This window comes from Haematobia irritans, chromosome 3, assembly GCF_050003625.1.
Source record: "Haematobia irritans isolate KBUSLIRL chromosome 3, ASM5000362v1, whole genome shotgun sequence".
Lineage (NCBI taxonomy): Eukaryota > Metazoa > Arthropoda > Insecta > Diptera > Muscidae > Haematobia > Haematobia irritans.
In genome coordinates this window covers 220,612,582-220,625,506 of record NC_134399.1, presented here as the reverse complement: position 1 = coordinate 220,625,506, position 12,925 = coordinate 220,612,582, and the positions used below count along the sequence as shown (strand labels likewise).

At 35.0% G+C, this 12,925-nt stretch overlaps 2 protein-coding genes across 2 annotated transcripts; one reads left to right on the top strand and one right to left on the bottom strand.

Moving 5' to 3' along the window:
* Positions 1 to 1,881: 1,881 nt before the first annotated feature.
* LOC142229949 (uncharacterized) lies at positions 1,882 to 2,646 on the top strand. The gene has a single exon (XM_075300547.1). The coding sequence runs from the start codon at positions 1,947 to 1,949 to the stop codon at positions 2,526 to 2,528; it is 582 nt and encodes a 193-aa protein (XP_075156662.1). The 5' UTR covers positions 1,882 to 1,946; the 3' UTR covers positions 2,529 to 2,646.
* Positions 2,647 to 6,010: 3,364 nt separating this feature from the next.
* Caf1-180 (Chromatin assembly factor 1, p180 subunit) lies at positions 6,011 to 11,790 on the bottom strand. The gene is made up of 4 exons (XM_075303050.1): positions 10,927 to 11,790; positions 8,162 to 9,410; positions 7,929 to 8,104; positions 6,011 to 7,858 (listed from the first exon to the last, which is right to left on the bottom strand). The coding sequence occupies exons 1-4, from the start codon at positions 11,647 to 11,649 to the stop codon at positions 6,506 to 6,508; spliced, it is 3,501 nt and encodes a 1,166-aa protein (XP_075159165.1). The 5' UTR covers positions 11,650 to 11,790; the 3' UTR covers positions 6,011 to 6,505.
* Positions 11,791 to 12,925: the final 1,135 nt, after the last annotated feature.

The window sequence follows — 12,925 nt, the reverse complement described above, 5'->3', positions numbered from 1 at the left end:
GGCCAACTTACCGGTCCATTTCTTGAGATGAATTGTTCTCCGAAGTTTTCCCTCAAAATGGCCATAGAATCGCGAGCTGTGTGGCATGTAGCGCCATCTTGTTGAAACCACATGTCAACCAAGTTCAGTTCTTCCATTTTTGGCAACAAAAAGTTTGTTAGCATCGAACGATAGCGATCGCCATTCACCGTAACGTTGCGTCCAACAGCATCTTTGAAAAAATACGGTCCAATGATTCCACCAGCGTACAAACCACACCAAACAGTGCATTTTTCGGGATGCATGGGCAGTTCTTGAACGGCTTCTGGTTGCTCTTCACTCCAAATGCGGCAATTTTGCTTATTTACGTAGCCATTCAACCAGAAATGAGCCTCATCGCTGAACAAAATTTGTCGATAAAAAAGCGGATTTTCTGCCAACTTTTCTAGGGCCCATTCACTGAAAATTCGACGTTGTGGCTCGTTAGTAAGTCTATTCATGATGAAATGTCAAAGCATACTGAGCATCTTTCTCTTTGACACCATGTCTGAAATCCCACGTGATCTGTCAAATACTAATGCATGAAAATCCTAACCTCAAAAGAAACACCCTTTATATGAGACAGAGCTATCCATAGCTCAGAGATGCATGTGAAGTATATTGTGCACTCTTGATTCCTTACGAGCGGTACCTGCTCGATCTTTTTTTCAACACTTGTTTCGAGCCTCAGATTAATTTTCTGCACGGAAATATACATTACTATTGAAACCTTGTTTCTTTGAGATAAATATACTAATATTTTGTATATTGTGGCAGACATCGGGGACCATTCATATTTTGTGAAAAAATATTTCACTATTTTTAATGTAATGATGACGATACTTTTGAGTACCATTTTCAAATTTCTATAATATAATTCAAATAATTTCACTTATTTGCCAAAAAAATCTCAAAGATTTCAAAATTTTTAAACCTGAGTGTTTCTGCAGAAAAATCTCTCATTCATTCATTAGCAGTCAAATGCAGACAGTTTTGCCATGGCATAAAACTGGAGATTTCCACAAACAATCACATGTGAAAATTTCCCATGACACTTCAAAACATTTTTGGTTTTACTCCATGAAAAACGATAAAACTCTTCAAAATTTCCCAAAAAAGTACACACAAAAAACCATCAAAATAACTACGAAATACAACATTTAGTAAATTCTATTTGTATATAGTTAAACTTCTCTGCTTGAGTATTAGAACTAATACTTATTTTTTTTTTTTTTAATAAAAATATTCATCTAAAAAACTGAAGTTCAGTGTAAATATATAAATGAATTTAACATTTTTATTTTATTTTAAATGGTCTTGGCGTGTAATGGGTTAAGTCATTGTAACAGCCTTTAAATTAGACAAAAGGCAAGAACGCCATCTGAATGCCGTCGAAAGAAAATTGTCCTCATAGTTGATGGCAAGAATCATATTTAGTAGTAAACATGGATAAATTTACATTTCCAACATAATGAACTATGTTTTTGACTGATAATCAAAGTGGCAATATGGCGAATGACATTGTTGTTTTTGTAATACTGAAAGTACCTTCCTTATACTTGGTATCTTCCTTAATATACCGAAAAAAAAATTCACGAAAATTTTTCCAATTAAAGTCTTAATTGAGTTTTAAAAAATATTCAATTAAAAATTTAATTGATTCAACAAATTTTTAAATTGGAACAAAAATCAATCACCAAAAAAAATTTTTTCATTAATTCATTTCTGTGATTGAAGACATTTCAATTAGAAAATTAATTGGATCAATTAATTTCGTCATTCAATCAGAAAAAAATTTTGTGTCTATGCATTGAATAGATACATACAAACATTTTCAAAATGAAAAAAATAATGACAATAGGTTTTCGACTACATAAAAATAAATCCCATAAATACTACCTAGTATCAAATTTTATCTGGTAAGGGAAATGAATAGCGTGTGGCTTGTTTTTAAATTGTTCGAGACCCTCTTTGGATTAATCTGTCTGGGCTATCACACACGAGGCTTTCTGAACATTGACTTTGTTCAAAGTCACTATACATATTGTTTTATATTCGGAGGAACAACGTTAATGTCTATGTTCGGCAGCATCGCAATATGTCTAAAGGAAACGAGTCATCCCTTGTGGGAAGGTGGTATGAACTCAATGGCAGCTTTATGTCTATTTGGTGTGTCCTTAGATAGCATGTTTCATGCGGAAAAAGATTTTTACCTTACGTATTTGGCGTCAATGGAAAATATAGATGATGACCCCCCGTATCCATTTTTTAAGCACTCCAAGGTCCAAAGTATAGCCGCCTTATGTTCGGGCTGCCTCTATCTCTTACATTCAATTCTTGCATTTGACTTGTGTTTCGCTGAAGATGCAGATCGGGGCAATGTCGGTGCCAGCGATTGCCGCGAGGAAGACAGTGGAGAAAATGGCATTGTTCACCAGCGACTGTATGTTTGTGGGAAAGGGGTTCATAAGTGGTTAGAGAAATACGAATGGTTTACAAAATTAGACTAAATGGTTTTTTATATTAAAAAATACAAGTTAGTTGTTTTTAATATCTATGTATGCAACGTATTGCATTGTCCAAGCCTAAATTTGATGGGTTTAACAATTAAATGTTGACTATAATAGAGTTATATTCACTTTTATTGTGTTACAAATCTTGCAACGCTTTTTAAATCGCTATGTCCACTGTGAAATAGAAAACTCGATGTTTAGTAACTGGGTACAGCATAAATAAGTGCTGAAGCATTAAAAATGTCCCTACAGATATAAACCGTAGCCTAGAATTAAATGAGTCGAACAAGTCTTCTTTTCCAAAACTGCTTGGCTCTACCATCAGGTAAACTTGGATATATTCCATCCAGTCACAGTGCTGCTTGACCTGGAAACAGGTTAACAACAATATGTCATGCGGTTATCAATCGCACCGCACCGTGGTGCGGTGGTGCAATGGTTAGCATGCCCGCCTTGCATACACAAGGTCGTGGGTTCGATTCCTGCTACGACCGAACACCAAAAAGTTTTTCAGCGGTGGATTATCCCACCTCAGTAATACTGGTGACATTTCTGAGGGTTTCAAAGCTTCTCTAAGTGGTTTCACTGGAATGTGGAACGCCGTTCGGACTCGGCTATAAAAAGGAGGTCCCTTGTCATTGAGCTTAACATGGAATCGGGCAGCACTCAGTGATAAGAGAGAAGTTCACCACTGTGGTATCACAATGGACTGAATAGTCTAAGTGAGCCTGATACATCGGGCTGCCACATAACCTAACCTAACCTAACCTATCAATCGCTAGTGTGCATTATAAGAAAATAACAAAGATCTTCCGTGAGCAGCTAGCAAGAGTTTGGAAAATCAGCGGGTGTCACGAGTTCAGTTTAATAATACGGCGATTTTGATGTTTTCAATCCTACGTTTTTATTATGTGGCTCACCACGAAATAGAGTTCGACCGAAGCATCGGCTTCGGCATTGGGCCAAAAATCGATAATCGGCCACGAATCGGCCTTCGGCGTCAAGAGGCCGATTAACGGAAGCTTTTTGTTCTACTATTTACGTCAATTCCACGAACGTGAAAATTTGGTGTTCTTAATTCCACGCTCGTTTTTGAACTTTTCTGTAACCAACTGGGTTGCACAAATCACCCAAAAATTCACTAAGGCGGAAATCAAAATAAGTGGAATCAATAGACTTATTATAATTTATTATTTTTTTTAATTAAAAATGACGCAGTTTTAATAAAACTCATGTATTAAATATAAAACATTTCACATTTTTTACGCGAGTACTTTTTTTAACCGGAAATACACCCATCTTGGACATAATTCAACTTTCACCAAAACTTTTGCAAGTGAATTGATTTCACGAAAATTCCGGTGAAAGTGGATTGTAGGACACGAAAATCGTGGAATTGATTCACATTCACCTGGAAGTGGATTTGGGAATATGGGCAAATATCAAACTACTGGAATGAATTACCTTTTATTGTTGTATTTATGCATTTGCTGAAAAAATATTCTAATATTGTATTAAAACACACCAAATTTCTTTAAGTACAAATTTGAGGAAAATAATCGGCTTCGGCCGATTATTGCTTTTTTTTACCGAAAATCGGCTTCGGCCAAAAAACGTTTTGGTCGAGCTCTACCACGTAATAACCCAAATAATTCTAGTCCTTGCGTTTATTACGCTAAGGAAAGATTTTTCCAAATGTTATTGGCTTTTAAACACTCTCAAAATTTAGATTTTAAAGTTAACCCTGGTTGATTCACAATTTTTGTGTATCACAATATTTTCGTTTTCGTGAATCCGATCGTGAACAAAATTTTTTCTCGTGCGTCTTTAAAAGTTGTTCATATGTAAAGGTGAGTATTAAGTTCGAGTTTAGCCGCTAAAATCGTCATTTTTTCACGATTACTTCTCTTTAATAATCCATTTTAAGGAATACAAACTTTGTGAAAATTTGCTTTGGGATATTCCCCATCAAGTTATAATGAAATATGCAACAAATATGTATAATTTTATGATTTTTTTTACTGATTTAGTTTTCACTTTAGTGAAATTTAGCGGCTAAACTCGAACTTAATACTCACCTTAAATATAAATCTTTCCTTCGTGAGTGTAAGTACCTCCAGACAGTGTTACCGTTGTGCGACTTTAGTCGCATTTTGCAACCTTTCTCATGTCATGCGACTTTTTGTGCGACTTTTGTAAAATATGCAAAATTTGCGACTTTAGTCGCATGCGTGCGCACAAGAGAAGTGCTTCAATTTGAAGCAATTTTTATAAATGGGAATTAATCGCCGTGTGCCTTACATGGATTCAACCCCAGTTTCGATCAAACAACAAAATGTGTTTCAGCGGCGGATGCTGAGTGTTTCAAAGCTTCTCTAAGTACTTCACAACAATGTGAAACGCCGTTTGAACTCGGCTATAAAAAGGAGTTAATTTGTCATTGAACTACTCATAGAAGTAAATCACTTATAGCATCACAGTGGACACCTAACCTACGATACCCAACCTACATGGTGCTCTGGTTTGTTCAATCGTTATTTTATTGCATGCCACTTCAACAACTAGATCCGTTCTAGTACAAATTTTTACTGGAAAAAGCCAGCAACATGTTAGATTGTCAGAGAGAGAGAGAGAGATCAAATGTGACATTTGAGAAATAGAGAAGTTGCAATTTTTTGCTAGGAATTTTTTTCCAGTAAAAACTTGCAAGAGTTTGTCACAAACAAATCATGCGTGCAATATATTTCACAGAGACAATTAGAAGTGTAGTATAAAAATAAATATTTTTATTAAATTTAAATTGGTTGATGGTAAATTGGTACTCTATGGCGTTCGCGTACATTTCTGCTAATTTTAGAAAAGAGAAAAAAAATCCATTTTCGTTTTACTGGATTTTATGTTACAATAAGTTGGTAAAATATCTTTTTATGTTAAAGACACCGTTCCTTTATTGTTTTTTAGAACATTTTTTGTAATAAAAAGACCTCACAAATGTAAGCGACTTTTTTGTGCGACCTTTTTAGAATATGCGACTTTTTCAAAATTTCCAACGGTAACACTGCCTCCAGAAATATATGGCATCACCGTGTGATTAAAAATCTTCCATCATTAGTGCTTATAAGCATGAGTGGAATTTCACTTTCTTGACACGCCGTTCCGTTTAGGCTAAAAATTTTTACCTAGGGATACAATCGACTTTTGATGTTGGTCGAAGTCGATTGATCGAAATTTCATAGTAAGCAAAGTCGAATAATCGATCTTGGACTAATTTGAACTTAATGGAATTCGACTTTTGATGTTGGTCCAAGTCGATTGATCGAAATTTCATAGCAAGCAAAATCGAATAATCGATCTTGGACTAATTTGAACTTAATGGAGACAGAAAAAAGCCCTAAGTTATGACGTCAAAAATAAACTTATTCATTACTCAAAACAAAATATTAAAATATAGCACAATTAAGACAAAAGTATATAATAAATTTTATCTATCGGCGAATGGTGTGATGACCAATTTATTAATAAAAAAAAATATTAAACATTGATGTGTGTTTGACTAAGTCTGCTTAGTATATGTAACTTACATTGGAAACTGAACCAGATATTTTGGAAATTTGTTTACCAATTGTTATTTTGTTTATTTCTTTCGTGAAGCAATGATTTAGAAGAGTATAAATTTAAACACATTTACAAACTATAACTCTTTTTGTTCTCGATATATGTATATATGGGTGAGTGGGGTGGGGGTGTAGTTGTATACTAAAAAAAACTAAATCTAAGAGAAAACTAAAAAGAAAACGTTATATATTACTTAGGACACTAACATATATGAATACATATCTGAGCACCTATAATTATGCCAGTTTTTAGGTTAAAGGACGCATTAAACAGGGACAATAGCGTACGACTTTATATAAACATATACATGGCAAAAATACAATTGCCAAATATTTTTTTAATTGATAAGGTGCTCTCTATCAATCTAAAATAACGACGTCATCATCATCGGCCATCGGTGATGATGAACCATTTGTTTTTCTCGTTGGACTTGCAGAAACTGTGTCATTATGATTACCCTTTCGTAAGAACTGACTGATCAATTTATTTTTAGCTGGCGTAGATATTTGTTGACCACGACCAACAGACATTAGCAGGGGTACTCTTTTCTTCTCCTTGTTTGCTGAGGGAGATTTCATTTTATTCTCCCCAATTTTCTTACTATCTCTAGGGGAGTTTTTGGTGGTAGTACTACTGGAGGACAATTTTTCTAATTGAAGGGCCTTCTCTTCAGCCGTAAGTACCTTTGTAAATTTTGTTATTTGCGATTTTTTATCCTTTGCCTTATCCGCTAAGTTTTCGTCAGAGCAATTTTTATTTTTAGTCCCCCCTATGGCTACTGGTTCCGTCGTGACAGTGGATGTTGCTTCTTCGCCCTTCCCCGACTCTTTTTCTAACCTTAATTTTGGTGTTAGTGTGTACTCCCAGTTATTTTGTAAACACAGTGATGACATTTCTAATTTATCAAGGGTTTCCTGATTTACCACCCAACATAAGCGTTTTTTACTTTTCTTCTTTTTTTTCGCACTTTCTTTTGTGTCATCATTTGTTTGGTCCTTGTAAATTGCTTCTGAATTTATTACTTGCCACTCTGCCATCTGATCTATCTTTTCCCTAACAAATGCCTTTAAAGGGTTGCTGAAGGCACCACTTTTTATCGCCTCTTCAGTTTTTTCAACGTATGCAATATATTCTTTGATTAGAAAACTCTTTGAGTTATTATTGCCGTGTAGTAATCTGGCCAAATCCTTTAGCATGACGTCGGTTATTGCCAGAGGTTTCATTTTATCTGTGGTGGATTTTTCAGTATTACCGGCATTTGATGCTGATGGCGAAGATGGCTCTTCGACTTCCGGTTCTTCCAATATCGGGGGATCTATACAAAGCATTGATCTTACGTTTAAAATATCCCATATCATTTTGGGGCACGAATTTGGCTGATTGCCATTCGCATCAGTCCATAAGCAGCCGATGAGACGTGGTTTGATCTTTTCAGTTTTCTTTTTCATTTCTTGCGCAAACTCTTTTTGAAGTAATTGAAGCTTTGCTTTTTGAGCTTCTCTGGTATTAGCATCGCCGTTTTCAAGTTCGTCTTCGTTTTGCATTTCTTCATCACTTAAATGACCATGAGGGACAAACCATTCATTGTCCACTTCATAGTCATCATCTTCGGACTCTTTTTCTTTGTCATCATCGCTTCCATCTTCTAGTGATTCACCAGGTTCCTCTTCTTCCCATTCATCATCCGAGTCAACTTCGTAATCAAAAAATGTCTAAAGAAGGAGGAAGATAATCATCATATTTCAATACAAAATTAACTAATTACTTTGCTAAATCACTTACCTTGTCTTGCGCAAAAGGCTTCTTTGGTTTGACGACTGAAGATTTCTTTCGCCATGTCCCATAGTAAGGAGGTCGACGGTTATCGTGAAATTTATAGAATTTAACACGCATTTCTTCCCTTACGTAGGCTGGAGTATCCGCAACAATAGCTTCACCAACACGCTCCAATTCATTTTCTACATGAATAAACAATTTATAAATAAGTACAAAAAATTTTGTATGAACTTATATACCTATTATGATGACGTCATCCTTAGATTCTGTCGACGGTCGTCTCCACTTTCCAGGCAGTATTTGTCCTGTTCGAAGTTCGGATAAATATAATTTAGATTTTGGCATTTGCTTTACAGATGAATCCGCAAATCCTAAAATTGAATCAAGCCTGCATTTTGCATCTTCTGATAGACACTTGCGGTTAGTTGGAGCCAATTTCATGTCCCCTTTGATTTGAAAAGGACGAAATGCCAATGTCTTTGTTCCATCACCCGTATTCTCATCTTCGTCTATATTCTGTTGAGTGTTGGACGTAGTTTTAGGAACAAAGAACTTTGTAAAAGCTTCTGCAGCCTTTTTCTTCTTAAGTTCTGCTTCTTCTTTTTCTTGTTCCTTGCGCTTCCGTTCCTCATCCTTTTTGCGCATTTCCTCCTCCTTCGCCTCATTACGCTTTCTTTTCTCCTCATTTTTTGCTTCAACTTCAGCAATTCGTTTCCGCTCCTTTTCTTCTCGTTCTTTACGTTTTTGTTCCTCCTTTTCTTCTCGTTCTTTGCGTTTTTGTTCTTCTTTCTCTTCACGTTCTCGTTTTTTAGCCAACTCCCTTTCCTCCTTTTCTTGTTGTTTCTTTCTCTTCTCTTCTTGCAATTTTCGTTCTTTCTCCTCTCTGGCCTTCTGACGTTGATCAAGTAACTTCTTTTGTTTTGGTGTTAAGTTTTTATCCTTGGAACTTATAGTTACTGAGTCCTTTATGGAATCAACTGTGGTGTTATGTTTACCTTTAGAATCTTCACTAATGTCCGACGAAATGTTGACGTTGTTAGTAGATACATTATTTTCGGTTTCATCGTCTGCATCCTCGCCCTTTTCGTCCTTTTCGTCCTCATCGCTGTCTATAAGAACACACTCCTCCGCTTCTGAATTCTTAGATTCACGATTTTCCTCAGATCTACGGTTTTTATTTTTCACAGTTTTTTTCGGACTTTTAGGCTTTAGGTTTTCCTCTGTACTTTGTTCTTTTTGTTCAGTTTTTTCCTTCAAATTATGTTCTTTGTCCGTAGCCCTCCGCTTATGATCTTTGCTTTTATTATCTAATGTAGATGTTTTGTTTTCCTGACATTTTTCAGGAGTTTCATAACATTTTTTAGATGTTTCAACTGTTCCAAATTCAGCTTTCTCTTTGTCAAACTTTGAAATTTCTTTTGAGATCTCAATAGAATTTGTTTCAGACTTCTTATTTGATATATTTGTTTCAGATTCATCACTTGGATTCTAAAAGTGTAAATTAATTTAATTGGAGAGGACAAATAGTATTTAAAAATTTCCCATCTATACTTTTTCATTTGAATGGACGAGTAAAAAATTTGTCCTTTGTGAACGAATAAAGATAGTTCTTTTAAAATTTAAACATTTTGTGGGCCTACCCACTGGCTTTGCAGAAACTTGGCTCGGATCCGAAATCTTAATTTGTTGTCGGATTTCCATGTACATGCAGAATAATGCTCAAAAAATTCTACAAAAATCAATCAAGGATTTGCAACAGATTTTTAATATTTCGATATAAATTGTTTGAAACATGTCTCCATCATCGACTATTATCAAAGTGGATCGTACAAAGTAACTATTATTACATGGTTACAAATTGTATAATACAATTTCAAATAAAATTGAGAAACTTTACTTAAATTATCTTTATTCAATGTTTGACTTTGAGTTTTTGAATTATGGATGGTAATTTTTCATATAAGCAGGAGCGAAAATTGGGCCACATCTCGGAATTCCAAGGATCCCATTTCGGAAAAAAAGACATACACCCGATGTGCACAAACGCAATTACTAGGTCATTAGAAGCTTATTAGACTTTAACCATAGAACTGGTAAAGGAGACAACGTTCAACAGAACGAGATATATACTGACCAACTACTACTAAATTTAATTAGGTACATGGTTTACATTGATTATGCTGTTTCAAATCACACAATAATGCCAATGTTCCAAATTTTTCGCGCCATCCAAACACGAATAAAAATTTATGAGGGTAAAAACACATATGTATTTCCTATAAACACCCTTAAGGGGCAGTGAGACATTTCTCTCATGCGGTTTCATGACCATCTTAATTATAAAAGAATAAAGTTTTTTATTGAACGTCCCAAGAGGACATTTCTGTCATGCATTTTCATTATATGGGCATAGAATTTTAAAGCGATAAAGTTTTTATCTATATGTTTGAGACTAACTATGAAGGAAAATTGTGAATAAGGGAATTAATACAAAAAAATCCTCCATAGAAATTCCAATAAATTGGTCAAAGGGAAAAACAAAGATCCTCACAAAACTTTTTGAAACTCTGTAATGGTCATAAGTGGGCGATAGATATTTTAGCCCTATATCCAATGGTAAAAACGGATATTGCAAAATTTGTTTGCGATTCTCGATATATAGGCAATAAAAAAGCGGATGCAGAGATATTCGAGAGAAGTGTCTCCTATGGCAATGCATTCATGTTAGCGATTGTAATCAGGAGCAAAGCATGAAAATAAAAGTGCTACTTAATCAATGACAAAGCGGCATGTAACAATTCAGTGAAAAATATTGCAAAAATCCCGGTCTCTCTCTCTCTCTGAAGCTATATTACAGCTTGCATATAGAATAAATCCCTATTTGGCCATTTTTCATTTGCTATGGTTTGTTGATCTGTGGCTGACAAGAGATGCATGTCTTGTAGAAAATTTCTTGCTCCTATGCGAAACATAAATATTTTGAAAAACAAGAAATGAATATTACCTTATCAATAGTTTCATATTCCAATTTAGTGCGTTTTTGGGGATTAAGTTCACTGGAAACTGTTTCCACATCATCACTGGATTCAGCGAATGAACCATTTTGAAGAGATATATCATGGGATGAGGAATTAGCTTTAGATTTTCTCCTCTTATTTCTTTTCCCACCGCTAAGAGGTAATTTTATTTGTAATTTCGGTTTAGTATCTCCTTTGTCTTTTTGTGAAGAATTATTCTGAGGTGTTCCAGCACCTTTATTTCTACCCTTCGACATGGTTGGAGTTTTGAGTGTAGTACCTTTGCCTCTTGATTTTTCAATTTTGGATGTATCCGCCACGACTTCATCTCCATCATCATCGTCGTCCAAAAGGGAAACTATTTCTACATCATTACTGTCAACAATTTTCTTCTTTTTTGTCACTCCTGTAACTTCAACATTTTCTTTGCTCACATTTTCTGGATCTAGATCGTTTTTAGCATCATCTTCAGATTCATACGATAACTTTCGTTTACGTGCATCTTTTGTAGAAGGCTGTCTCACATCATCGCATTCCTTGGGTGTATGTGAATCTGATGTAGTGACAGACGGCGAAGAACCTGGAGCAATAACTTTAAATGGCAACCGGGCTTGGACTAGTTTTTTTGCACTATTTTTCTCTTCATTGGTGGAAGCAATATTTTGACCCTTTTTTGCTGAGGACGATGTTCCACCTGTGGAATTCCGCATATTCGCAAATTGTTGTACACAATTTATACAGCACTAGCAATTAATTTTTGTCTTTCAAATCGAATTTAATCCAAGGCAATCCCGATGAAAAAATGTTTTGTGTTTAAGAAAATATGACAATAAAATGAAAAACGCGCGAACATATACTATGATAGAATTGCCAGACCAAAAAATTTGCATGGGTTTGACAAATATATCGTTACTTACCTAAATCGCGGCGTAAGATATTTAAACATTAAAAAACGTAGTGTACATGTATGTACACATGCGATACGCGAGAAAAAAATATATTGGGGGATAAATTTGATCTAATTGTATCTGGTGGGGAGTTGCACAATGTCAATCAAAGCCTATGGTGATTCATTCTGTATAGAGGTGGGAGATACATCAAAAGAACAAAGGAAAGAAAACAAATTAAATCTAAATTAAAAACTCACTCATAGTTTGTCTGCACACCCTAGATGGTACTTTTTCGCCTACAAATGATGAATTATTTTTTAGTATGTATTTTGTTCTTTTGATGAAACACCAAATGTTGTAAAAGCAAATAAAATTCTGTACATCCACATATTTTTTGTAATGCAAATTGACTGATTTGTACGTTAATCATAGACCAAGGAAGGTATAGACAACGAAAGTGAATTCACAGCGCTGTAGTTTGCCTGCACAACGTATATGGCTCTTTTTCGTCTGCAATTGAGTGTTTTTTAATTCAGCTTTAATTTGTTTTCTTTCCTTTGTTTTCTTGATGAAACACCAAATATTGTAAAAGCATATAAAATTCTATACATCCACACCTTTTTTGTAATGCAAATTGACTGATTTGTACGGTAATTCTCGTTTTCCAAAAAGAAATTGAGTCACTGTGACGGCCACCATATAACATATGAAATACATTTCGTACAATTTTACCATTCATATGATATATTGTACAACTTTTAAACATTTGAAGTATTTCATTGGCTACTATGGAGTTTCTGGCATGTCTCATATTCTTTGCGCAACACGTCTATATTAAGGCTGATTCGCCATTTCCCTTTATTAACTGTTGCCATCATCATGATTTGATAGGAAGGGTTCGGTAGAATTACCCTATACCTTACCAGACATCACGTCTAAAAATACCATTGTGTACACATGAGTGCCATCTATTGGTTAGAATGGGCAACGCACATATCATACATGGTTGTATAGAAAGGGGAGTAGCGAATGCAGAGTTGTGATGAAAAAAGAGAGTTGTGGAGACTGACCTTACACAAAGTCGTGAGACAGGCTT

Coding starts and splice junctions, on each gene's coding strand:
- LOC142229949 (XM_075300547.1), top strand. CDS start 1,947: ATGAATAGCGTGTGGCTTGTTTTTAAATTGTTCGAGACCCTCTTTGGA.
- Caf1-180 (XM_075303050.1), bottom strand. CDS start 11,649: ATGCGGAATTCCACAGGTGGAACATCGTCCTCAGCAAAAAAGGGTCAA. Junction 9,411..10,926: donor AATATGAAACTATTGATAAG/GTAATATTCATT, acceptor TTACACTTTTAG/AATCCAAGTGATGAATCTGA. Junction 7,859..7,928: donor AGCCTTTTGCGCAAGACAAG/GTAAGTGATTTA, acceptor CTCCTTCTTTAG/ACATTTTTTGATTACGAAGT.